Source organism: Schistocerca gregaria, chromosome 9, assembly GCF_023897955.1.
Source record: "Schistocerca gregaria isolate iqSchGreg1 chromosome 9, iqSchGreg1.2, whole genome shotgun sequence".
NCBI classification, from domain to species: Eukaryota; Metazoa; Arthropoda; class Insecta; order Orthoptera; family Acrididae; genus Schistocerca; species Schistocerca gregaria.
Genome location: NC_064928.1, coordinates 243,577,900 through 243,603,043, shown reverse-complemented (window position 1 = coordinate 243,603,043; position 25,144 = coordinate 243,577,900). Strand labels below are relative to the sequence as shown.

At 46.3% G+C, this 25,144-nt stretch overlaps 1 protein-coding gene across 1 annotated transcript in view; it reads left to right on the top strand.

Annotated features, from left to right (window-relative positions):
* The first annotated feature begins 3,260 nt into the window (after positions 1 to 3,260).
* LOC126291539 (uncharacterized) overlaps positions 3,261 to 25,144 on the top strand; it is a 76,064-nt gene continuing 54,180 nt past the window's right edge. The window contains exons 1-4 of the mRNA XM_049985040.1: positions 3,261 to 3,400; positions 3,576 to 3,598; positions 5,182 to 5,307; positions 10,402 to 10,781. Coding sequence (XP_049840997.1) covers positions 3,261 to 3,400; positions 3,576 to 3,598; positions 5,182 to 5,307; positions 10,402 to 10,781 — 669 coding nt within the window. The remainder of the gene's footprint in view (positions 3,401 to 3,575; positions 3,599 to 5,181; positions 5,308 to 10,401; positions 10,782 to 25,144) is intronic.

The following is a 25,144-nucleotide window of genomic DNA, read 5'->3' as shown; positions in this document are numbered from 1 at the left end:
CCGCTCGACCACAGCGGCAGGATATTGCAGAGACATGGCTTAGCCACAGCCTGGGGGATGTTTCCATAGTGAAATTTTCACTCTGCAACAGAGTGTGCGCTGATATGAAACTTCCTGGCAGATTAAAGCCGTGTGCCTGACCAAGGCTCGAAGTCGAGACGAGATACTGGCGGAAGTAGAGCTGTGAGGACGGGTCGTGAGTCTTGCTTGGGTAGCTCAGTTGGTAGAGCACTTGCCCGCGAAAGGCAAATGTCCCTAGTTCGAGTCTCGGTCCGGTACACGGTTTTAATCTGTGAGGAAGTTTCGTTTCACCCCACACTCCACTGCGGAGTGAAAATTTCATTCTATTGTATTGATTGCTCGTTTATACGTTTAGGATACTAGTGCAGGGAACAAAACAGAAGGTAAGACTGACAAGAACGTAATATAAGTCAATAGTTTTGTATTTTGGGTTCCAAGTCAAATGCTTATTTTTACAGGGTGCTTAGAGACATGTCCCACCTTCTTACCGGAGTTAGTCCTGGCCAAAAACAAGGGAAAAAACTGTCTGGAAACAAGTGTCTGCAAAAAAATGCTAGTTGAGATATGAGCCCCTATTCTCGTGTCGATGGTGATGACACGCGACATTCCATCACGTCCCCCCCCCCCCCCCCCCCGCACACACACACACAGACACCCCAACCTCTCCACTCGCAGGCGTGCCAACTGCAACAGGCCTACCGCCGCCAGTTGTCATTGTTGCGAATCGTGTACTGTTCGCAAGTGGCAAAAATTCCAGCGTAGGGGATCTCGTTCTGAATACGTTACACGTGCGGGTCAACTAACGCCGTAGGAATAGCAGGACTCCCACTCAAGCAGTCACGTCGTTCGCACTCCACGGTGCACCTGACCTTGTCGTGCGGTAGCGTTCTCGCTTCCCACGCCCGGGTTCCCGGGTTCGATTCCCGGAGGGGTCAGGGATTTTCTCTGCCTCGTGATGGCTGCGTGTTGTGTGATGTCCTTAGGTTAGTTAGGTTAAAGTAGTTCTAAGTTCTAGGGGACTGATGACCTCAGATGTCAAGTCCCATAGTGCTCAGAGCCATTTGAACCTGACCTTGTCCTTTTGCCAGGAGAACATCGAAACGGTTTGTACCGAATCGCCTATGTAAGTGGAAGGTGCTCTGTCTGACAACAGCAGGCCTACACTACCTCTTGTAAAATACTGACTTGAATAAACAGAAGGAAGGTGAAAATAGTACGAGGGCTGTTCGGAAAATAAGGTCTGATTGGTCGCGAAATGGAAACCACATCGAAAAATCAAATATTTTTTTATTCGCAACAGTTAGCCACACCTCCCAGCCGCTTTGTAGTCGTCACTCCGACTTAAGACATTTGTCGTGGCGTTGTACAAGCTTTCCAGTATCCTCGTCGCAGAAAGTAGCCAACTGGGCTTTCCGCCAATTCTCTACGCTGGTCTGAATTTCGTTGTTTGTGTCAAAATATTGTCTTCGTAGCCAGCGGTTAATGTGAGAAGAGATGAACAACGGATGGAGCCAATTAAGGGCTGTATAACGTGGGTGATGGAGCACTTCCCATCGAAAAAGCTGCAGAAGCGTCTTCATTGCCCCTGCAAAATGCGGCTGAAAATTGTCTCGAAGAAAGAAAAGCGTAACATTTATGTTATGTGGGCTGCATAGCTTCAGGCGAAATCTTTCGCCAGGTCGACATATTTGGCGGGAGACACTGTTTCCTAGGCATTTCTGTGGTGTCACCGCCAGACACCACACTTGCTAGGTGGTAGCCTTTAAATCGGCCGCGGTCCGGTAGTATACGTCGGACCCGCGTGTCGCCACTATCAGTGATTGCAGACCGAGCGCCGCCACACGGCAGGTCTAGAGAGACTCCCTAGCACTCGTCCCAGTTGTACAACCGACTTTGCTAGCGATGGTTCATTGACTTCTACGCTCTCATTTGCCGAGACGATAGTTAGCATAGCCTTCAGCTACGTTATTTGCTACGACCTAGCAAGGCGTCATTATCTGTTACTATTGATACTGTGAATCATACCTCAAGCCAGCCTGCGTGAGCTAAACGCGTGCATTTCGGCCTCCTTTAATAAAACGGTGTTGGCGCTCCTGCCAACCACAACAATTTCCACGTGATGACTTTGCTCTCTGAACTGAAAAGAGCGCCGTGAAGCGATCGACGGGCACATTAAAGACACTTCCCAACACATCTGTGCAAAGTTCCATCGGATTTTCAATAAGCCTTCCATTACGCGCCAAATCGGACCTTACTTTCCGAATGCGCCTCGTATGTAGGCGAAAAGACAGAAGGAATTTCAGCTGTGTGCTCAGATATGAGAACCACTCGCATGTAATGGAAACTTTCATCACGATCAACAAGACACACATGCGTTACGATAAGCATTCTCAGTGCAACGTCGTGAAGAAAGCTGACTGACATAACAAACAGAAGGAACTATTTTGTGACGCGCCGCGCCGACTCACAACAGCAGCACGACGCTGACCTGCCTGTGACAGTTTGCTGTCACACGCATCCCGTTTTAATGTGCCATTCGATATACGCTACGCGGAAATAATTCAAACACAATGACACAGACCTTTAAAAGAATAGGTCTCGGGTTTGCCGCCAGAGAATATTGTGCAAATCTCACAATATTTCGGCGATACGACTGTTCCACATCGTCAAACGTTAGCAGCCGTGACCACAGCAACTATCACTGCCTGAAGATGTGGGACAGTCACAGATATTGTGAAACTTGCACAATTTATCCAGCGGCAAACCCGGGAAGTGTTTTCGAACAGATCCGTTGACAAGGCTTGAAACGACACAACGTATTACTTCCCTCTACATAAGTCTCGTGAAAAGATGTCGGGAGGAAGAATCAGAAGAATTATGGCTCAGTGGAGGCTCACTGATTCTCGTCGAGTACCGTTCCCAAATGGATCGGAAGTGGGTCGTGGGGACGGGAGGGGGGGGGGGGGAGGGGGAGGGGGAGGTGCAAGAATGACAGTGGCGCCGCACCCCGAGTACCGCCCGTAACACACTACACGGCGGGTTGCGAAGGATACGTGCACATGTAGGAAGTCTCGCCCCCGTTGCTTCACACCTTGATACTGCCCCCTCAATTCATTTTAGCTCTAATTTACAGGACTGCGCTTTGTAAAACGAAATTTATCTTTTTTTCAGATAAAGCGTATTCAGTGGAGGGTGCGGGGCTATGGAGTGGCGGTAAGCGGCCGACGAGGCAGATGAAGATGGCGCGTCAGCAGGTGCTGGTGCTGGTGGTCGCGCTGCTGGCGGTGGCCGTAGCGGCTGCGGTAGGCGGGGGCGGCGGGCAGCCGCGAGACAAGCGGACGCTGGACCTGCTGCTGCGGGGGCTGGCGCAGGCGCTCGGGTGAGTAGCGCGGCCGCCCGCCGCCTCTCGAGGACAAGTCGCTCACCCTCCCTTCTAGGGGACATCTGTTAAACCTCCACAACATAGCAGTTGTCAAGCTCTCTAAAATACACCTCTCTTCACAGTCACTTCTATAATAGGGCATTTTTCTAATTTTTTTTTTTTTACCTGCCAGAGGAAGACGTCGGAGGGAGACAGGTGTGACATATACAGGACGTGTGGTATCAATGTGTGTGTGTAAACTTGTGCAGCTTTGTTGCGATAATTCTGGACGAATTTGTTGGGGCGTTGTCGTACTGAAGCAGTTGTTTTTCCTTCGTGCAGCGGGGCCGCGTTTCTTCCAGTTTCTTGTCGAACCGATCCAATATACCATCCACTGAATCACTGCAGCACTGCCCAATAACGGTTTCTCTTTTTACTAGTAAGTACCACAAAATAGTCGGCTTTACAACTTTTTCGGCCGATGGGACTCTTTCCGCCTTGATGGCACGGGATGCAAAACGTCCTCCAGATCTCGCTTAGATGTCCACCAAACACGGATGCCGAGTTTACGGCCTTTGGTGTCAAAATCGAACTCTGCAAAGAGCCCAGTGGGACCAAATACCTTTAAATAATGCCCTGGATTAGCCATACCTGTACGATGTCGCACGAAAAAAGATATTTATTGCTCCGTACCTGTATAGCATCATACGAAAACAATATTTCTTGCGTCATTTGTTATCCCAAGTCAAACTTGAAATTAAAACAATCGGCAGATCTGCTTTCAGTCTCACTGAGTCGCAACGGTAAACATTCTCAGGCTGTACCGCGAATGTTTGTTTGACGTACAACTTGAAACGCCGGACCTACGTGCAGTTATCACTTCTGGATATCTGAAGATAGATTCATTCTGAAATGCGTCAAAGGAGCAATAAAGTCATACCTTGCCTGATGTTTGATTTTTATCGTAGCGACCCAGTCAGCTTGAATGCAAAACTACTTGTTATTCTGTTGTGCGTTCCGAATGAGGGAAGAATACCTGTCTCTATGCCTATAAACGTGAACCAATCTCTTTGAGTTACTGTCGTGATCCGTAAGCGAGATACACTCTGGTGCAAGCAAAACTGCCGCACAGACTTCCTCGGACAATAGTTTCCTAAATTTACGCAACAACGCTTGGGAAAGAGTGTCCGCTATCTTCCAGAGTTCGCAGAGCACCTCTGTTACACTTCTGCATCAGCTACACTAATCTCCTACCAACGCGACGGCTGCTGTGAAGTGTAAGTGTTACAAACGCCTAACTCTGGAAGAATGTCACTAGCATCTCGTGCTCTACTTCCCCTACAGACGGACCGCATTTTACCACGACACTTTCAGCCAGACTGAGTCTTCCGGCGACCATCCATCACGCCCGCACTACATTTTATATCGCCTGTCAGCGATATTCCACGCGACCGAGGTGGAGTGTTGTGCTCCCGATGTTTCTCAGTCATCCTGTAGCCGCGGGTGACGCCGTCGCACAGAGGGAGACTCGCAGAGGGTCCACCGCGGTGCACGGACTGCCAGCTGACCCTCGACACAAACAAACACAGCGCCCATGCAACACACCGCGCATAAACGAGCAGCGAGATCCTTTGTACGACTGCACAGTTGCAGTACAGTCACTAAAAGGAGCCACTTTCCTACAGTATCTGCCAACAAGCGTACGGAAAGAAGTGAAGTACAGAGACCGGTCTGCCAGTGGCCCACTGCAGCGCCCGCCTTTCCCTTCTCCCCCGCAGGTACGAGGTGAGGCCCATCAGGGGCCGCGGCGTCATCCCGGCCACGGACCCTCCTCCGCGCGCCGCAGCCGGTGGCGCCTCTAGCGGCGCCCAGAAGGACCGCGAGTCCACCACGCCCAGCCTGCCGGAGCCCGTCACCGACCCCAGGTAAGCAGGCGCTCCACGTAGCAGCGGTTCCCATCCACAGCCACCAGTTGTCCAGAAGGTATCACGAGAGTGTTGTTTAGCTACCGTGGGAACATTAACCAGCACTGGAATGAGATTTTCACTCTGCAGCGGAGTGTGCACTGATATGAAACTTCCTGGCAGATTAAAACTGTGTGCCCGACCGAGACTCGAACTCGGGACCTTTGCCTTTTGCGGGCAGAAGTTTGGAAGGTAGGAGACGAGATACTGGCAGAAGTAAAGCTGTGAGTACCGGGCGTGAGTCGTGCTTCGGTAGCTCAGATGGTAGAGCACTTGCCCGCGTAAAGCAAAGGTCCCGAGTTCGAGTCTCGGTCGGGCACACAAATTTAATCTGCCAGGAAGTTTCATTAACCAGCACTATTGGCCTTCTTCTACTTCGTACGTTTCCTCCACTTTAAATAGCTGCCAAACATTTTTTTATTCGGTAATACACTTCCTCTCCTCATGAGCTGTCCAGAAACGTGGCGCTGTGCGCCACTCACGTACATATGACGCTATCCAAAACGTAACTCACAAATGACTGACTCTCGTGTACTCGGACATACCGTGAGGTGACCAGAGTCATAGGATACCTCCTAATATCGCGTCGGACCTCCTTTTCGCCGCCATAGTGCAGAAGCTCGACAAGTGGTTGGAAGTCCCCTGCAGAAATACTGAGTCTTGCTGGGATTCATATCGGGCACTCTAAGTGGCCAAACCATTCTCGCGAATTGTCCATATTGTACTTAAAACCAATCGCGAACAATTGTGGCCCGGAAACATGACATCATTATTTGCGAACATGAAATCCACGAATGGCTGCAGATGGTCTCCAAGTAGCCGAACACAACCATTTCCAGTCAAAGATCGGTTTAGCTGGAACAGCGGACGCAGTCCTTCCGTGTAAAGACAGCTCACAGCGTTTTGGAGTCACCACCAGCCTGCACAGTGTCTTGTTGACAACTTGGGTCCATGGCTTCGTGGCGTCTGAGCCACGCTCGAACCTCATCATCAACTGAAATCGGGAACGATTTTTTTTTTTAAAAAAGTAGCTATTTTTTATTTGGTGATGAAGTTCACCTCCTCATTAGCTGTCCAGAAACGTAGTACAGTCTACCGTTCACGTACACTTAACGTTATCGAAAACGTAACTCAAAACTGACTTTCAGTCTCATGTTGTAACACGCAGTGAAGGTACCCGGAAAAGCGAAACCCGTCCAGTCGCAGTAAATTAAGTGGAAACACAAGGAAAGTACACACCGGTCATTCAGCCGACCGTTCTCGATAAATTGTCTGTGTCAGCACAGTTTTAGACACAGGAAAAAGGGTAGGAGTTGAACACGATGGTTATAATCACTAAAATACTTTACTATACGTAAAATTAATGCAATTAATGTTTTGCTACCGCACAGTCACATAGACGGCTAGCGTTTCTATCTTCTGCTCGCTGGTGAACCTTGTACTGCCACAGACATTCAACATTCCACCAGCTTGAGCAGTCCCCAGAGCCTCCACCAGCTTGAACACTCCGCTGTTGACATGCACGGTCCATGGATTCATGACGCTGTCTCCATACCCGTACACGTCCATCCGCTCGATACAATGTGAAACGAGACTCGTCCGACCAGGCAACATGTTTCCAGTCGACAACAGTGCAATGTCAGTGTTGAGGGGCCAAGGCGAGGCGTAAAGCTCTGCGTCGTGCAGTCATCAAGGGTGCACGAGTGGGCCTTCTGCTCCGAAAGTACATATCGATGACGTTTCGTTCCATGGTTCGCACGCTGACACTTCTTGATGGTCCAGCATTGAAATCTGCAGCAATTTGCGGAAGGGTTGCACTTCTGTCGCGTTGGACGACTCTCTTCAATCGTCGTTGGTTCCGTTCTTGCAAGGTCTGGTTCCGGTCACAGCGATGTCGGAGATCTGATGTTTTACCGGATTCCTGATATTCACGGTACACTCGTTAAATGGTCGTACGGGAAAATCGCCACTTCATCGCTACCTCGGAGATCGCTCGTGCGCCGACTATAACATCACGTGCAAACTCTCTTAAACCTTGAATACCTGCAGCAGTAACAGATCTAACAACTGCTCCAGACACTTGTTGTCTTATATAGGCGTTGCCGAACGCAGCGCCATTTTCTACCTGTTTATATATCTCTGCAGCTGAATAAGCATGCCTATACTAGTTTCCTTGGCGCTTCAGTATATATAAATGATTCAGGAAACAATCCGAGCAGCCCTCTTAGACTATTTGTAGACCTGTCGTCCAGTAAAATCATCAGAATATCAAATCCAACTGCAAAATGATGAAGACAAAATATCAGTAAGGTGCGAAAAATGGCAACTAAATCTAAGTAACGAAACGTCTAAGTCATACACGTGAGTACTAAAAGGAATCCGTTAAATTTCGGTTACACTATAAATCCAAAAAATCCAAAGGCTGTGAATTCTGCTGAGAATCTAGGCATAAAAATTTTGATTAGATGTAGATACGTTATAAGAGAAGGAAAAGCAGGATATAAACGTTAAAACAAGTAGAACCAGTTTCATATGCGTATGTACGAGGTGACATTGCAGAGCGTTATGTAGACAACTGGTGACGCTCTCGCAGGCTATTTTGTAGACGCCGGCCATTTGTCAGGCGGTGTGGGGTGTGACGTAGTGAGCGGGTAAACTGGGTACAAATTTCACTAGGTGCAGCTTTCATATAAACGTTTTGAACACCATAGTGTTTCACTGGACGCGGTCCCGTTTAAGGGATTATGCCAGTGCCTTCCTGCGAACTCTGCACGGACTCGCCTAGCCAGTCATACGGGAACACACAGTGTGAGCACCGCTGTTCCGTCCCAGAATTAGTGCATCTCAATGTATTCACAGCACTGCGAGACATTTCTGCTACCCGGAGATGAGAAGCCGAGTTACCTGAACAACTTCTAGTTTTCCAGAATGAATTTTCATGCTGCAGTGGAGTGTCCGCTGGTATGAAAATTGCTGCCAGATTAAAAATGTGCGCCATAGCAGGACTCGAACTCGGAAGCTTTGCCTTTTAAGCCGCTTGTGCAGTCCTAGAATGACACTCGTCTGCCCTCTTAGCTATACTTGAGCCTGTGACTCATGTCCTACCTTCCAGACTTCACACACACATTCTCCTGCATGCCTTTCGAGAGTAGAATTCCTGGAAAAAAGGATGCTATTTAGACACGGTTTAGCCACATCCAGCCGGGAACTTCCAATAGCGAGCTTTGTCTACTGAAGTATTGCACCAGCTCTATCATCTCGATATCGTCATAAAAATACCTGCCGTGCATTTGGCTTTACTTATTAGGAAGCGCAAGAGTGACCGGATTCTGCACGTGGACAATGAGAGAAAATTCTGTCACACAGAAGCCTCGGTAACCTCTTGGAGTGTCGTCAGTGGATTCTAGTAATATATTCTCGTATTTGATCAGCACTTACAGACACAATTCAGTCTACAGTACAGGAAAACAATTACGAAAGAGTCCTAACACGAGTCTGACCAGTGATTCCTATGTTTTCATTTTTTTCTGAGGAAAAAGTGTTTGCAGATCTTACCTTCCTCTTTGTGCTCATGGTCATATCGACACACCAAACGTCCAACTCTGGAAAGCAGTTACCCACAAGACTCGTCAAGTTTAGTCGACAACACTTTATCTGCCTCAGGCTTTCAGTCCCATTTTTATCGAGTACCTAGCGAGATGAAAGTTTCACGAAGAAGCACAAAGTGAGTGCGGAGCGCAACGACACATGGCGCCCACGAACAAACATCGAGTGTCTCGCTAACCAGTGAGCAGTGTCACAAAGCATGGCCAGGGACAAAGACGGAAATTGTGACAGTGCGACACCACGAAGAATTGAACACTTACTGAAAGCGAGCGTAGACGGAATGAACGAGAGGCGGGCTCGTGCTAGCGTGCGACTGACTTCGGAGTCAACGTGGTCGAACTAGGAAAGCTGCGAATCCAAAGGCACTGTCCAGAGCGTGTGGTACTCACACTGCTTACGATGGATTCGCGAATCTCTCCGACTCTCGACCGCGAACAATTCTTTGTCTCACAAACGAACTCCCTTCCCCCCCCCCCCCCCCCCCCCCAAACTTTTATGCTTCTAACTTATGTGTTGGGGCATTATCTCACATACTGACTATATACTTCTTTGACATTTTTTTATCTTTTCAGCAACGTAATTCCAACTTCCATTCAGTATATTCTACTCTATAATGGCGCACACATAAGACAGGGAGTGGTGGTGCGTTGCTTAGTCCAAGCAGCAGTGTAGCACACGAAGCTCCAGCCAACAGCATCATTCTGCTACGTGAGCCCGTAGTTGCACTTTGATGTGCGCGAAGAACATTTAGCGTTGATGTATATGAATGTTTAGGTATGGTGAGATTACTTAGCCACTATAGAGTCTTTTATGCGACAAGTATTTTGTTAGGAAGTGACACAGTTATCTGTGGACATACTAGGAAAAATCAGAAGCAGACATGGGTGCCCAGTGTAGCGATCACAGCATTGCCAGTTAGCAGGGTAGGCATTGGTGGGAGGGTGATGTGTAGCACAGAGAAGACAGCACACTGCTGACAATGCGAAGTATTCTCATCTCTGTCTGTGCAGATCGCTTCTGCGTGTCTCCTTACGTGCACCCTACTATAGCCGCGTTCTGCAGAAGACTGGTGCTCTCGAGACTCTAGGACTGCATATTTCAGGGGCACGAGATAGCAGCGCACCGAGCGTCCGTAATCTAGAAGTTAGTGCTGCTGATAAGTGTCATGGAGGTGAAGGGTTCGATTCGCAGTACTTTTTCTGTGACAGATACATCTGGAGCGACACCCAGTCACCGTCGTGAGCCAAAAGGAGAAGTACTGAGACTAAATCACTAATGAATCTCAAACGCAGTCCACCAAAGTACGGTCAAACCGAAGGTGTATACCAGTCGGATGGCCTCACTGTGTTTGTTTATTTGCTACAATTACGGCTGGTTCGCTACTGTTCACTATTGCCCCCTGTGTAGCAGCTGTGTCAGGAACTGGGGAACCCTGGTCGCTGTGTGCAGGGTGCGGCCGCCGTACGACGTGGACGACCTGCTGTCGTACCGCGGGCAGGGCCGACAGCAGCAGCAGCAGCAGCAGCAGCAGGGCGGGACTTCCCCGAGCTCTGCGCCCGGGACTTCCCCGAGCTCTGCGCCCGCCACTCCCCCCACCACCAGCGCCAGCGCGGGGCCCGTGCTGCCGACGCCGCCGCCAGAGGACTCTGCCATCAGCCAGTTCGTGCGCTCCAACGCCGGTTCGCTGCTCAACGCCGAGTTCGACAGGACGCAGCTGGGCCGCGGGCCGGGGGGCGTCAAGTGCAGGGAGGAGGTGGTGCCCGCGCCGCCCCACTACCCCAGCTACGGGCCCAGCTTCGAACCCGGGCCACACCACGACTACCAGCAAGGTGAGGAGCCAGCCACTAACACCTACACTCCGTACAGTGTGTCACACAGGTTTTTTTTAAATTGAAACCAACGTTTGTCGCCTAGTATTTTAATATCACCAGGAAAACCCTGTGACAACCAGGTCCTGTATCCTCACTGGGAAATGGCGTGTCAGAAACCATATTCAACAATTTCCAAGAACAGGCATACTCTTCCACGGTCTATCTGGCTTGCTTCCAAGAGAAATAACAAGCCGCCATCAATAGTACTATACACCATATATGGATGAAACGTTGTTAAGAGTTGTTTCCAATAATCTATTAAAGTTCATGACAGATTTATTTCAAATGATGCAGCGTTGGACGAAGTCGTAGACAGATTAGCAAAACACTCAGTCCGCCTAGCGCTGGGCGGCTTCAAAGCACACACTGGGAAGGTGGAAGAACCTCGGTCAGCTACCGGCCCAGACAGTCCTCCCTGCACTTGGCAGTCTACATCAAAATGCTGTCTCACTGGTGAATTCTGCTGCCGAGGGAAGCAAGGCGCTACATAAAATCACTTGGATGTCACCAGATGGCCAGACAAAAAATCAGACTAATCACATTTTCGTAGATGGGAATCACTGTGGGTGTGTCGAGCAAGTAAGGCCTTTAGCGGGGCGAATATGGATTCCGCATTCTGAAATTATTCACCAAATGGCGAAAGAGAAAAGCGGTGGATCGTCACAACAAAAACTTGCTTCCAAATGAACAAGTGGGCAGGCGCTTCTAAGAAAAAGTCACGATTCTCCTACCTCTTCATCTCCGAGTACCAACTGCAACCTACATCCTTCTGAATCTATATACTGTATTCATATCTTGGTCTCTCTCTACGATTTTTACACCTCAAACTTCCCTCTAATACTACAGCGGTGATCCCTTGATATCTCAGAATGTGTCGTATCAACCGATCGCTTCTTTTGGTCTAGATATGCCTAAATTTCTTGTCTCCTTAATTTTATTCAGGTCCTTCTCATTTGTTACATGATCTACCCATCTAATCCTCAACATTTTTCCGTAGCACCGCATTTCGAAAGCTTCTATTCTCTTCTTTTCTAAACTGTTTACTGTCCATGTTTCCCGTCTCCAGCCATCCTGATTTAGGTTTTCCGTGATTTCCCTAAATCGTTTCAAGCAAATGCCGGGATGGTTCCTTTGAAACGGCACGCCCGATTTCCTTCCCCATCCCTCCCTAACCCGCGCTTGTGCTCCGTCTCTAATGACCACGTTGTCGACGGGACGTTAAGAAACCACTACCTAACTAACTGACACTTAAATCTATATTCGACGTTAAAAAATTTCTCTTCTTCAGAAATGATTTTCTTGCCGTTACATGTCTACATTTTATATCTTCTCTACTTCTGCCATCATCAGTTTTTTGCTGCACAAATAGCAAAACCCGTGTACTACTTTTAAGTGTCTCGTTTCCATTATCCTTGTTTTCCTTTTGTTCCGTTCCACTCAAGTACTCTTCCTTTTCTGTCACTGACAGAATTACACTGTCATCGGCAAACCTCAGAGTTTTTATTTCTTCTCCCTGAACTATAATTGCTGCTCCAAATTTTTCTTTTGTTTTCTTTACAGTTTGATCAACGTACAGATTGAAGGCCACAAAACGTGTTTCACTCTTTCTCAACCACTGCTTGACTCTTGTAACTGCCATTTGGTTTCTGTACGAGGTGTAAATAGCCTTTCGCACCCTGCATTTCATTCCTGCCACCTTCTAAATTTGAAAGACCGTATTCCAGTCAGCATTGTCAAAAACTTTCTCTAAGTCTACAAATGCTACCAACGTAGGTTTGCCTTTCCTTAATCTATCTTCTAAGATAAGTCGCACGGTCAGTATTGCCTCATATGTACCTACATTTCTCCGGAATCCAAACTGATCTTCTGTGAAGTCGACTTCTACCAGTTTTCCAATTCTTCTGTAAACAATTCGTCTTACTAATTTGCAACTATGACTTATCAAACAGATAGTTCGGTAATATTCACATCTATCAGCAACTGCTTTCTTTGGAATTTTAATTATTACATTCTTTTTAAAGTCTGAGAATATTTCACCTGTCTCATACATCTTGCACACCAGATGGAAGAGTTTTGTCATGGCTGGCTCACCCAAGGCTATCAGTAGTTCTGACGGAATATCGCCTACTGCCGGGGGTCTTGTTTCCATTTAGATTTTTCAGAGCTCTATCAAATTCTTCTCGCAGTATCATATCTCCCTTCTCATCTACGTCTATTTCCATTTCTATAATCTTGCCTTCTTGTTATATCCATTGTATAGATCCTTGATATACTCTCTCCACCTTTTAGCTTTACCTTCTTTTGTTAGTACTGGTTTCCCATTCTGAGCTCTTTATATTTTTCAATCAGCTTCTCTTTTTCTCAAAGGCTTCTTTAATTTTCCTGTAGGCAGTATCTACTTTTCCCCCACTGAAATATTCTTCTAAATCCTCACATTTGGCCTGTAGCGATTCCTGCTTGGCTATTTTGCAATTCCTGTCAATCTCATTCGGTGCATTTTTAAGTTTTCTCCTTCATCACTTAAATTCAGTATCTCCTGTTTTATCCAAGTATTTGCAGAAGGCCTTGTGTTTTTACCTCTGCTGCCTTCACTATTTCATCTCTAAGTTACCCATTCGTCCTCCACTGTATTCCTTTCCCCAGTTCTAATCAACAGTTGCGCAATATTCCCTCTGAAACTCTCAATAATCACTGGTTCTTTTAACTCATTTTGGTCCCATCTCTATCTTTTTGCAGTTTATTAATCAACAGTTCACAAACCAACAATTGTGATCAGCGTCCTTATCTACTCCTGGAAATGTGTTACAATTTAATATATGTTCCCGAAATCTCTGTCGTATCATATAGTCAGTGTGAAACCTTCTGGTATCTCCAGGTTTCTTCCATGTATACAATTTTCTCTTTTATGATTCTTAAACAAAGTATTATTGCTGATCAAATAATGCTCAATGCAAAATTATACCAGGCGGCTTCCTCTTTGATATGGGATATACGGTGGAAAAAAGACGGAGAGGCATCTACATCTACATATATACTTCGCTAGCCACCAAGCGGTGTGTTGAGGAAGGCACTATTCATATTTCCCACTCGCTGTTCCACTCGCGGATAGCGCGAGGGAAAAACGACTGCCTGAACGCCTCAGTACGAGATCTAATTTTCCTTATCTTTGAATGGTGATCATTGCGCGATATGAAAGTTCGTGGTAATAATATATGATCTACATCCTCGACGAAGATCGGATTTTGGAATTTAGTGAGCAGCCCTTCTGTTTAGCGCGTCGCCTATCTGCAAGTGTTTCCATGAGAGTTTCTATGAGATTTTTAACGCTCTCACTATGGTTAAATGTACCATTCACGAATCTTGCCGCTCTTCTTCCGACCTTCTCAACCTCTTGAATCAGACCTAACTGGTAAGGGTCCCATACAGACGAACAACACCCTAAGACTAGATGAACTAAAGTATTGTAAGCAATTTCCTTTGTTGAAGGACTGCATTGCTTCAGGATTCTACCAATAAATCGCAATCTAGAGTTCGCCTTAGCCGTTACTTGTGTAATGTGATCGTTCCATTTGAGATCATTTCGAATAGTCATATCCAGATACTTGACGGATGTTACCGCTTCCAAAGATTGGGCATTTATTTTGTACTCGTAATGGGGATTTTCGCTTCGCTAAACGCAGTAGGTTATACTTATTAATATTGATAGATAACTGCCAGTCATTACACCACGTATTTATTTTCTGCAAATCCACATTGATTTGTTCACAACTTTCGTGTGATACTACTTTTCTGTAGAGTACAGCATCATTGGCAAACAGTATAATGGCGCTGTCAATACCATCAACCAGACCGTTTACGTAAATCGTAAGACGCAGCGGACCTATTACGCTGCCCTGGGGCACACCTGATGTTACACTTATTTCTGTTGAAGTCTCTACATTCGGGACGACATACTGCTCTCTGTCTGTCAGAAAACTTTCTATCCAACCGCATATGTCATCGCATAGACCGTAAGCGCGCACTTTTAGGAGCAAGCGACAGTGAGGAACTGAGTCGAACGCCTTTCGAAAGTCGAGAAATATGGCATCAACCTGGGAGCCGGTAGCTACAGCCCGTTGTATATCATGCACAAAGAGGGCCAGCTATGTTTCGCATGACCGCTGTTCCCTAAAACCGTGATGGTTTCTGTAGATGAGCTTCTCAGAGTCTAGCAAGGTCATTATGTCTGAACACAAAATATGTTCCATGATTCTACAACAAATCGATGCCAGTGAAATTGGCCGGTAATTAAGTGCATCCGATTTTCTACCCTTTTTATAGATTGCTATGACCCGGGCCTTCTTCCAGTCCCGTGCAACTTTCCGCTGTTCCAATGATCTCTGATAGATGATGGATAAGAATGGTGCTATATTTGTAGCGGTCAAAATGAAATCTGGGTCAGATGCCTTCCTGGCGTCTAAGGATCTTAACTGTTTTACAATCCCAGATACACTAAACACTATGTCAGATATCCTTGCGATTGTTCTATAATTGTAAGAGGGAATGGTGCTGCAATCCCCTACCGTAAACGAGTTTTTGAAAGCTAGGTTTAGAATTTCGACTTTCTGTTTATCATCTTCCGTTACATTACTCCGACCAAACAAGTTCAATATCTTTGTGTCCCGCGGTGAATGCTTGGAGCTGACAATGAAGATATTCAGTAATGACACTTTTATTTGCTTTCCCAAACATGAAAACTCTACACTATTTCTTTGGTTTTTTTGCAACTTCCACTGATATAGAATCCACAACGACATTATGGTCGCTAATAACTTCTTCCAGATTAACTTTCTCAAAAAAAATCAGGCAGTTATCATACGGCACATGAAACGACGACATAGCAAAGAAACTTTGAGGGAGATTGAGAATTCAAGGAAATTATCTCGATCTTTCTTTCGGCTGACAAGTTTTGCGAGAGGTATTTATAGACCGCAAACTGTAATCATAACGGATGATGAGGAAATAATGCTTTCTTCAGTGCAGCTAGCAGATGACCTTGGGAAATATTTTGACAAAGTACTAAATCATTAAGATCAGGGAGAAACTCAAAAACCGGAGAGATTACAGATGATGGAAGAAGAAGTTCTGGAGTTAACAGCGGATGGGATAAAAACCTTCCTGGAAACCCTTAAAAAGAATAAGGCTCCAGGCGTTAGTGACATCAATTAGGATCTGTTTCGATACGGGGAGGGGGGGGGGGGGGGGGGGAACGGTGATAGAAGGTATAAGATAGCTTATGGCAGCTGACAAGGTCCTCTCATAATGGAAAAAGGCAAGTGTATGCCCGATTTTTAAAAAGGGCGATACCACGGAATTATAGGGGTCTCGCTGCTGGAGACAGGATATAAAGTTTACACCACTCTGATGTTAAGTGCACTAAGACCATCGTAATGCACTAAGACCATCGTAAGCATACACCAGTGTGCATTTACACCGGAACGTGCAACCACTGTCCGCTCCTTCACATTGAGACTAGTGATGGAGAAGTTTTATGGATTCGATAAAGACCAACACCTTATATTCATTGACTTCTGTCAGGCACGCGACAGCATTTATCGGCCAGCTCACTAGAAGATAATGCGCAAGTTCAACATACCAATGAAGTACATTAGTCTGACTGCTGATTGTTACAACGGATTGCCAGGTTGAGACAGAGCGATCCTCTGCCGCCAGTTCTGTTGAAGATGGCGCTGAGAAAGGCGAGACGTTCTGGGGGGCGCAGGTGGCCGGGTACATCTCGACTTATGCTACAGGCGAGCAGACCAGGGCTTCTGGTCAACAATGGGAAAACAAAGTATATGGTAGTCTCTCGTCGACAAAACCACATGAACGCCATCGGTATAGATGGTCACAATTATGAAAAAAGTCGAAACATTCAAGCAACTGATGAATAAAAGTGAGTCAGAGAAGGAAAAATAAATGGGAATCGGCTGTTCTACAGCCTAAACAACATATGCATGTCACGTATTATATGCCAGGAAAGCAAGGTATAGCTCTACATGAGCGACCGGTGGTACTCAATGGTTGTGGGACATGGACGAGTACACTTACAACGGAAGAGAGCATTCGTGCATCTGAGAGGAAGATATTCAGGAAAATTTGCGGTCCAGTACGCAATACAGGAACTGGCAGATGGGAAACGAGGCAGAATGAAGATCTGTACCGGCGGTTTCAAAAAGCTGATACTGGGAGAGTGAAAAAATTAAAGCGGGCGGAAAATGTTGTCCGTACATAGGGCACTCTCCATAATGAAGTATTAGTACACCAGCCAACTGGTAGATGGCCAAGATGTCGTCCGCGAATAAGTGGAAAGACAGAACTTTAGTGACCCTGGAAGAAACAGATACAATAGCCAACACTGAAAACGCCCAAGACAGAAATAAATGACCTAACACATGTAATTATTTTCTGTGATCTTACGATTCTATTTAGTCCTGATTCGTAAACTGGATGTATTGAGTATTTCGTTATGTTTATGTACTTATATTCTTTTGTCTTCTGTCATGGGCCTAAATGGCCTGTTTATGTGCAATAAATGACGACACACAGAACATGAGTTGCACATTTTTTAAAAACAAGAATGTACAGGTTTCTGTTAAGATGGACTGCGAGAAAGAAAATGTTGTGAAAAATGTGCCGTTTCGTTTTCTTTCTCAGAGTCAGTTTTAACTGGGATAGCAGATCTTCAAACTATTAGACGAACTCTTTCCCCCATATACGAGGGTAATCCCAAAAGTAAGGTCTCCTATTTCTTTATAAGTACAAAACTTTGTTTCTGTGGCAGTTGGTCACGCTGTTATGAAGAGTGCTTCACGCGCTGTGTGTCAACATGTATACGCCGCGCTGAGGCGCTCAGTCTTGGCTTGGCAGAAGTTGAGAATGGAGCTCCAGTTGGATGTTACCGCCAAGTGCGAATTGCGCGCAGTTGTTCGGTTTTTGAACGCAAAGGGCACTGCGCCGATTGAAATCCATCGCCAATTGACGGAAGTGTATGGTGAGTCGTACATGGATGTCAAAAATGTTCGTAAGTGGTGTAGAGAGTTTACAGCTGGTCGGACTGAAACTGACGACGAACAAAGGAGCGGGAGACCGTCAAATTCTGTGGAGACAGTGTTGAAGGTTGAGCAAAGCATACGTGAAGATCGGCGGATCACCCTGGATGATCTCTGCACGTTGGTTCCTGAGGTTTGCCGAAGCACCGCTCACAGAATTTTAACGGAAACATTGAACTACCGGAAGGTGTGCACAAGATGAGTGCCACGCAGGCTGAATGAGGACCACATGCTTCCCGCGCATTTCTTCACTGCCTTGCAGCCGAACAGGACAACTTTCTGGACTCAACTGTCACGGGTGACGAAACCTGTGTATATCACTTTATACCTGAGACCAAGCAACAACCACGCCTTCTTCGCCAAAGCCGCGGAAATTCAAACAAACGCAGTCTGCCAGTAAAGTCATGACTACAGTTTTTTGGGATCGGAAATGGGTATTGTTGGTCGATTTTATGCCCACTGGGACCACACTTAACGCTGACAGGTACTGTGAGACTCTGAAAAAACACAAACGGGCAATTCAGAAACGGAGAAGAGGAATGTTGAGCAAGGTACACATTCTTCATGACAACGCTCGCCCACACATTGCTCGGCAAACCGTTGCTCTTCTGCAACAGTTTCAGTGGAACATAATCACCCACCCACCCTATATTCCTATCACCTGTTCCCTAGGTTAAAAGAACATTTGGCCGGAAAGCGAATCAGCTCCGACGACGAGGTGAAAGAAAGGGTTCATAACTTTCTGAACAGCATGACGGCGAGCTGGTATGACATGGGCATACAAAAACTGCTACAGCGTCTACAAAAATGCATCGACGGAAATGGTGATTATGTCGAAAAATAGCTAAATGTTCAAACTGTAAACTGATGTAAACCATTGTAGAAATTAACAGGTCTATGTACTTATAAAAAAATAGGAGACCTTACTTTCGTGATTACCCTCGTAGTCTTTCCCTCATATAAAATTTTAAACAAGAATTGTGTTCATTACTATGTGCTCTTTTGCTTTCTTGTTTGCAGTCGGTTTTAAGAGAAAAAAAGAAAGTTGGAATTATAAGTTATTTGATTTTGCTTTTGATTACAGTACTACTACGGAATCTGAATCGTCGGAAACTTTGTCACCCTACGCATTCGCAGGTTAAAACTTTACTTTGCCACATACTGTCACTGAAGCTATTGAGTCACGGATCCAACACCTAGAGAGGTGTCTCTCAACCCCCCCCCCCCCCCCTTCTCTGTAGCAATGATCACAACCGATCTATCAATTCATTTTAAGTGACTTCAGTTCCCAATCAAGGTTTCGTTTGCAGTTACAAGAAGGGGGGAGGGGGCGGGAAATGGAGAGAGGTAGAGGGTAGGAGGAGCTGAGCAGAGGGTGGGAGGAGGTGAAGGACACAGAGAGCTACCCAAGGAGATGAGGACGTACATCCAATTCACGTACATAGTCACCATGCTCATACGACGTGCTGAATTCACAGGCGCAGGTCGCCATTATATTTTCCACATAAAAGTGGGTCTTCGTTCCCAAAAATGCCAGATAGCAGGAGGGCACTTTCCTTGGTGACCGTTATCGTCCAGCTTTTTGCTGTTACAGTCATACAGGTGGAAATAAGCTTTGCTGACAAAAACAAAGTTTTCAGAATGACCAGATTGTGCCTCACGAAACAAAGAGTTTTGTTACAGAAAACTGCTCTCGCTGCCGTGTTACTGTTTTTGAATAGGTGCAGCTTATGGGGATGATATGTTTTCCTCACTGGATCCAAACTTGTAGGTCGGACGTGTACAGTGATAAACTCCTGGCGCTTGAGCATCGAAGACTGCATTCCGACAGCCCCATTCATATTCGGCAAGTTCCGTCGTGTGGAAACTTCTCCGTCCTCTCCGTACCTGACATCAAACTCGCCGCTTTTTGCACTGGAAGCGGTCCATGCCGACGAACAATGAGCTGACGTCTGAGGAAAACACTGCCCGTCAGCGTTAAGCTTCGTAGCGCCTATGAGGGCGGCTGTGTAGTGGGAGCCGACACCACTAGATACTACAGCTACAGATGATCAGCGCCTGGTGCAAAGTTTGCCAACTGGCCCTGAACAAGAAGAAAGTCATGTAAAAACACGAAAACATGACTACTTCATCTCCAGGAGGCCACTGGAATCACTGAAATGCACAAATCCATTTGACATTTTATATAGTTACATGTTTTGCTGCAGTAGCATATACAACTTCTGTGAAACATATGATTTGGTTTAGACTCTCGATCACAGACCAAAAGAAAAATAGCAAGCTGGCAAGGCAGCGCTCACTGGAATGTCATGAACTTCAAGAATTTCTGTTGTGGCTGTAGGGAGGCTCACCAAACAGACTCGACCTCTTCCATTTCCTTGGCGCTTACAAGACTTGAAACTCCGCGTCCGCACACGAATTTCCTAAAGCTGTACGACGCTGCTCTTAAAAATTCTTGAATTAAAAAAAAAAAAAAAAAAAAAAAAAAAAAAAAAAAAAAAAAAAAACCGGCGCCTTTAAGATCAGAATGTTTCCGAGCGCTGTTCAGTACAAATCACTCGTAATGTCCTAACATACTTGTCAGTAGCTGGCTGCGTTACATGAAATTCTGATTATTGCCAAGACGTTGGTTCGAATCTTGTTGGTACCAACTTTTTTTTTACTTCTCTGCAAATTTACTAAAAATAGAAATGTTAATTAACAAACACTGAATCACATTTTTTTAATAAAAATGACATTTGCATTTTTCACAAGTTGCGAGTCACAATAATGTAGTCCAGTGACGCTATGTGAACAAAAGTATCCGGACACCTGCCTGAAAAGGACTTACAAGTTCGTGGCGCCCTCCATCGGTAATGCTGGAATTCAATATGGTGTTGGTCCACCCTTAGCCTTGATTACAGCTTCCACTCTCGCAGGCATACGTTCAGTCAGGAGCTGGAAGGTTTCTTGGGGAATGGCTGCCCAGTCTTCACGGAGTGCTGCACTGAGGAGAGGTACCGATGTCGGTCGGTGAGGCCTGGCACGAAGTCGGCGTTCCAGAACATCCCAAAGGTGTTGTATAGGATTCACGTCAGGACTTGTGCAGGCCAATCCATTACAGGGACGTGCATTATGAACAGGTGCTCGATCGTGTTGAAAGATTCAATCGCTATCCCCGAATTGCTCTACACCAGTGGGAAACAAGAAGGCCTGCGCTGTGATAGTGCCACACAAAACAACAAGGGGTGCAAGGCCCCTCCATGGAAAACACGACCACACCATAACACGACCGCCTCCGCATTTTGCTGTTGGCACTACACACGCTGGGGAAGTGCTGCCGCGCGTAGAGTACGATATAAGTTCTGCGATATTTCGTCAGTGCGCAGTCAAACGTTTTACCAATTAAAGGCAACATCGCTCTCCACGTCACAAGCATAACTTGAGAGTCTCCACATTGGATTTCGTTGTTCAGAACACCTCCCGAAATCGCGACGCTATTGCTACGACGTGTTGTAATAATATGACGCGAACCTCATATCAGGACTTAAGGAATTTTCTTTTTCGGTTATTTTCGTATTATAACTTGCTCGTTATTAAAAGTACACCGTTTCAAGGCAATGACACATTGAAGATTAACCAAAAACACGTTCTTCTTGGTACAATTTGTTATAGTTAAACGTAATTTAATGGCAAATCACAGATTAAAGCCTTCAGGAGATTGTAACACGAAAGGCACTTTTTTTTTCTACGCAGATGCAACGGAGTGCACTGGATAGAGGCAGAGTTACGAATCAATCTGTAGCTGATTCCTATCTCGCTATATCCTGAACCTTTTTTTTATTCACTTTCACGTTTTGTAGAATGTTACGGGGCTTTGGCATTAATTTCACAGATGTGTCTCCTTTAATATCTAACGCTATATAAATGTAAGTGCACTGTCTCTCAGGTATGACTTTATTCCATTTTGTGAGCCTGCCAAGGAACGAACACCTTCGAATCGCAAAATTGCTTTCTTAGTGAATGGTTGATTCAATCGCAATTCAGTGTTTATTCATTCATCGAAAAAAATTCTGTATTTTGGGACACACAATTCTTTTCCAGTCATCTCTCTCTCTCTCTCTCTCTCTCTCTCTCTCTCTCTCTCTCTCTCTTACACACACACACACACACACACACACACACACACTTGCATTAGGTACGGAAAACCTAAGAGTAATATTGCAGTAAACTAATGATTTTTCATCTGTTTTTACCTACTAGGGGGCAATCAAGTGAGAAAGAGACAGATGGAAAACATTTATTGCACTGTGACACTGTATGGAGGGTGTGCAAGGGCTTCACAGCGAAACTCCTGCAGCGTACTCGGGACAGACTTGGTAATGTGTGGGCGCGCGTTCTATTGGCAGGCCTTTCGACGCCACTGATTACACATCCTCCATATGGCCCCGACCTCTCCCATTGCGATTTCCGTATTTTTTCCCACGCCTGCGTAGACAACTGCAGGCATTCTTCTATGAAGGCACTGACCGCCTTGTCTCACTATGGGATAAGTGTATTAACAGTAATGGCGATTACTTTTGAGATAATAAACAGTTTGCTTACTTTTTTCCGCGTGTCCCGTTTTCGTCTGCTATTTATATATTACGGACCGGATAACAAGAGTAAGATACAGACAAGGGAGGAAATGTGCGTTTTAATAGAGTTAGTGTATGAATTTTATGCCTGTCAGGTTTCGTAAACGAACTGTGTGCTTTGCGAGCTAGGTACAGCCGACAACTGCGGCTGGAGAGTGTTACAGTAGGAGACCTCGTTAACCAGCATCTCCAATGTTGCGCCACCGATGTGCTCGTAAGGGCGGTATTAGTGCCCGCATTCACATTGACGTCAGCTGCCTCGTCCTGTGTGAGGATAGCTTCAACCTGAAAATCCTCATCCCAAAAAGGGTGAAGAAACGTACTAGTCTTCCAGCACACATCCCTCATTATGAACACAGACGTAAAAGCAGGCGATTCAGACCCACAGAGAGCAGTCTCTCTTCCCGCGAATGGGGTAGTGAAGGCGGAAAAATGAGTCTCGTCCAGAATATTCCCTCGTACACTGTGAGGTGGCATGCTGAGTAGATATGTGGGTGTAACAGTTGCTTTCATATCTCTTTACAAGCAAATATTAACCGGTCAACTACCCCATCATTTTCTGGAAACCTTTATCCAATATCTTCAAAGTTTATGTAATTCGGGGACCCAGAATATCATCAGAGTGTCGTCAATATTTCCTCGGCGGCCTGGAAAACTGTAGGAAAGTTATAGCAAAATTTTTTTGGAGATATCAGTCTTCTACTGGTTGATTCAACCTGTAACCATTTCCTCTCCCGCGTCAATTTCTGCGTCGCAAAGCATCATTACTGAATTATTTGTTGTATATAATCCATTCTCACCTAGTCATAGCATTTTTGCTGTCTACATTTCCCTGTAGTAGTTATTTAACGAATGTTTTAAGATCTGTCCTATCATTCACCCACTTCTTGCATCTAGTGTTTTCTGCATATTCCTTTCCCTGTCGGTTCAGTAGAGGACCTCTCTATTTATTATCTTACGAGTCCAATAGATTTTCATCACTGGTCAGTGACAGCACATCTCAAAAGCTTTGATATTCCAGCTTTAATATTACGAGCCTGGTGTACCGCTAATCAGGCACGCTGTGTTTCGCGTAGGCGAGGGCCACCAGCGGGAGCCGGACTCAGGGCCACAGCGAGCCCCTCACGAGGCTTCCCAGCCCCCAGCTGAGGAGGTCAGTCAGCAACACGGGCCGGAAGGAGTCGGCCACGCGGTGCCGTTCACCGGTGGAGCCGGTCCACAGGAGGGCCCCGGTACTGGTGGCCGAAGCGAAGGCGAGGTGCCACAGGTACCCGACAGCCGAGCCAAACAGCCCGAGGAGAATTTCGCCGACGTTCTGTTCGGGCCTCTGGTACCGGAGCAGAACCGGGCAGGGCAGGGACAGGGAGGGTCACCGGAGCAGGACCCGGAGGGCGGCTACTTCGGCGTGGTGCTGGGGGCGCCGCTGCAGCCCGGCGGCTTCGGCGAGCAGCGGCAGCAGCACAGCCACCAGCTGGACCGCGAGCAGGAGCAGGTGAACCGGCGCGGCGCCTACGTGGGCGTCGTGTTCCGGGCGCCCCTCCAGCAGGCGCCCGGGCGGCAGTCAACCCACCCCGGACCGGCCAGCGAGCAGCTGTTCCAGCAGTGGGCCTCGCCCACCGCCTACCCCTCTCAGCAGCCCTACTACTTCGGGTGAGCACAGTTTCCTTCGATGATACTTCGCAGACTTAGACACGCTTTCGTAACAGTTTTTTTTTTTTTTTTTTTTTTCATTCCTTCCCCTGACGGGGGAAGGCGGGCACATGGAGAACCTAGTGTTCTTTGGTGCCTTAGCTTATCTTATGTTATGCTGTGTTGGCTCATTTTATTATTTCAGAAGGGATTTGTCTTGCTATTTCTGTTCTTTAGCTTGTTTAGCTTGTGAGAGGGTGTTAAGACCCTGGCATTCGCCCAAGTGCTGGAGGGAAACCTCTCGAAAACCTCAGCAAGGGTCATTGTGATGTTGTTTGCTGTAATGGTTCTGCCTTTGTTTAGGTTTGGCTTTCGTGTTCTATCAGGTGTTTCAGGATTTCTACTGTGGCGTTCTGTGGGTGGTTGTTTTCGATTGTGATGCACTCGTTGATTATTTTCGGTGGGAAAGGATGTTTGTATTGTGGGAAGTTAAATTCCGTTGGCGTATAGTTCAGGAGGTCTGTTGTCAGAGTTTTGTTTATTTTCCTGTTGTTCCCTATTCTCGCTGTTAGCGTGATCCATCTGCGTTTTATAGGGAGGACCCGCGTGGTTTCATATACTGTGTTGTTTCTTGTTCTTCTATCTAGACGACCTGCTGTTCTCAGGATTTTCCTCTCTAGTGCCATGATTCTCAGCGTGTTGTGTTTACTGCCTATCCAGATTGGGGCAGCATATTCAAGCACCGGGCGCACGAAGGCTTTATAGGTGTGTATTAATGTTTCAGTGTTTGCTCCATTTGCCCTTCCTCTAATTAGTTTTATTAGGTTGCTTCTGTTGTTTGCCTTGTTTACTATTTTTTGTATGTAAGGCGTCCATGTCAGTGATTTGTCTATGACCACTCCGAGGTAGGTAGCCGTGTTTTTGGGTTCGATTTTTTCTCCCCATAACTGAATGTTGGTTTGAGGTAGTGCTCTATTTGCTGTAC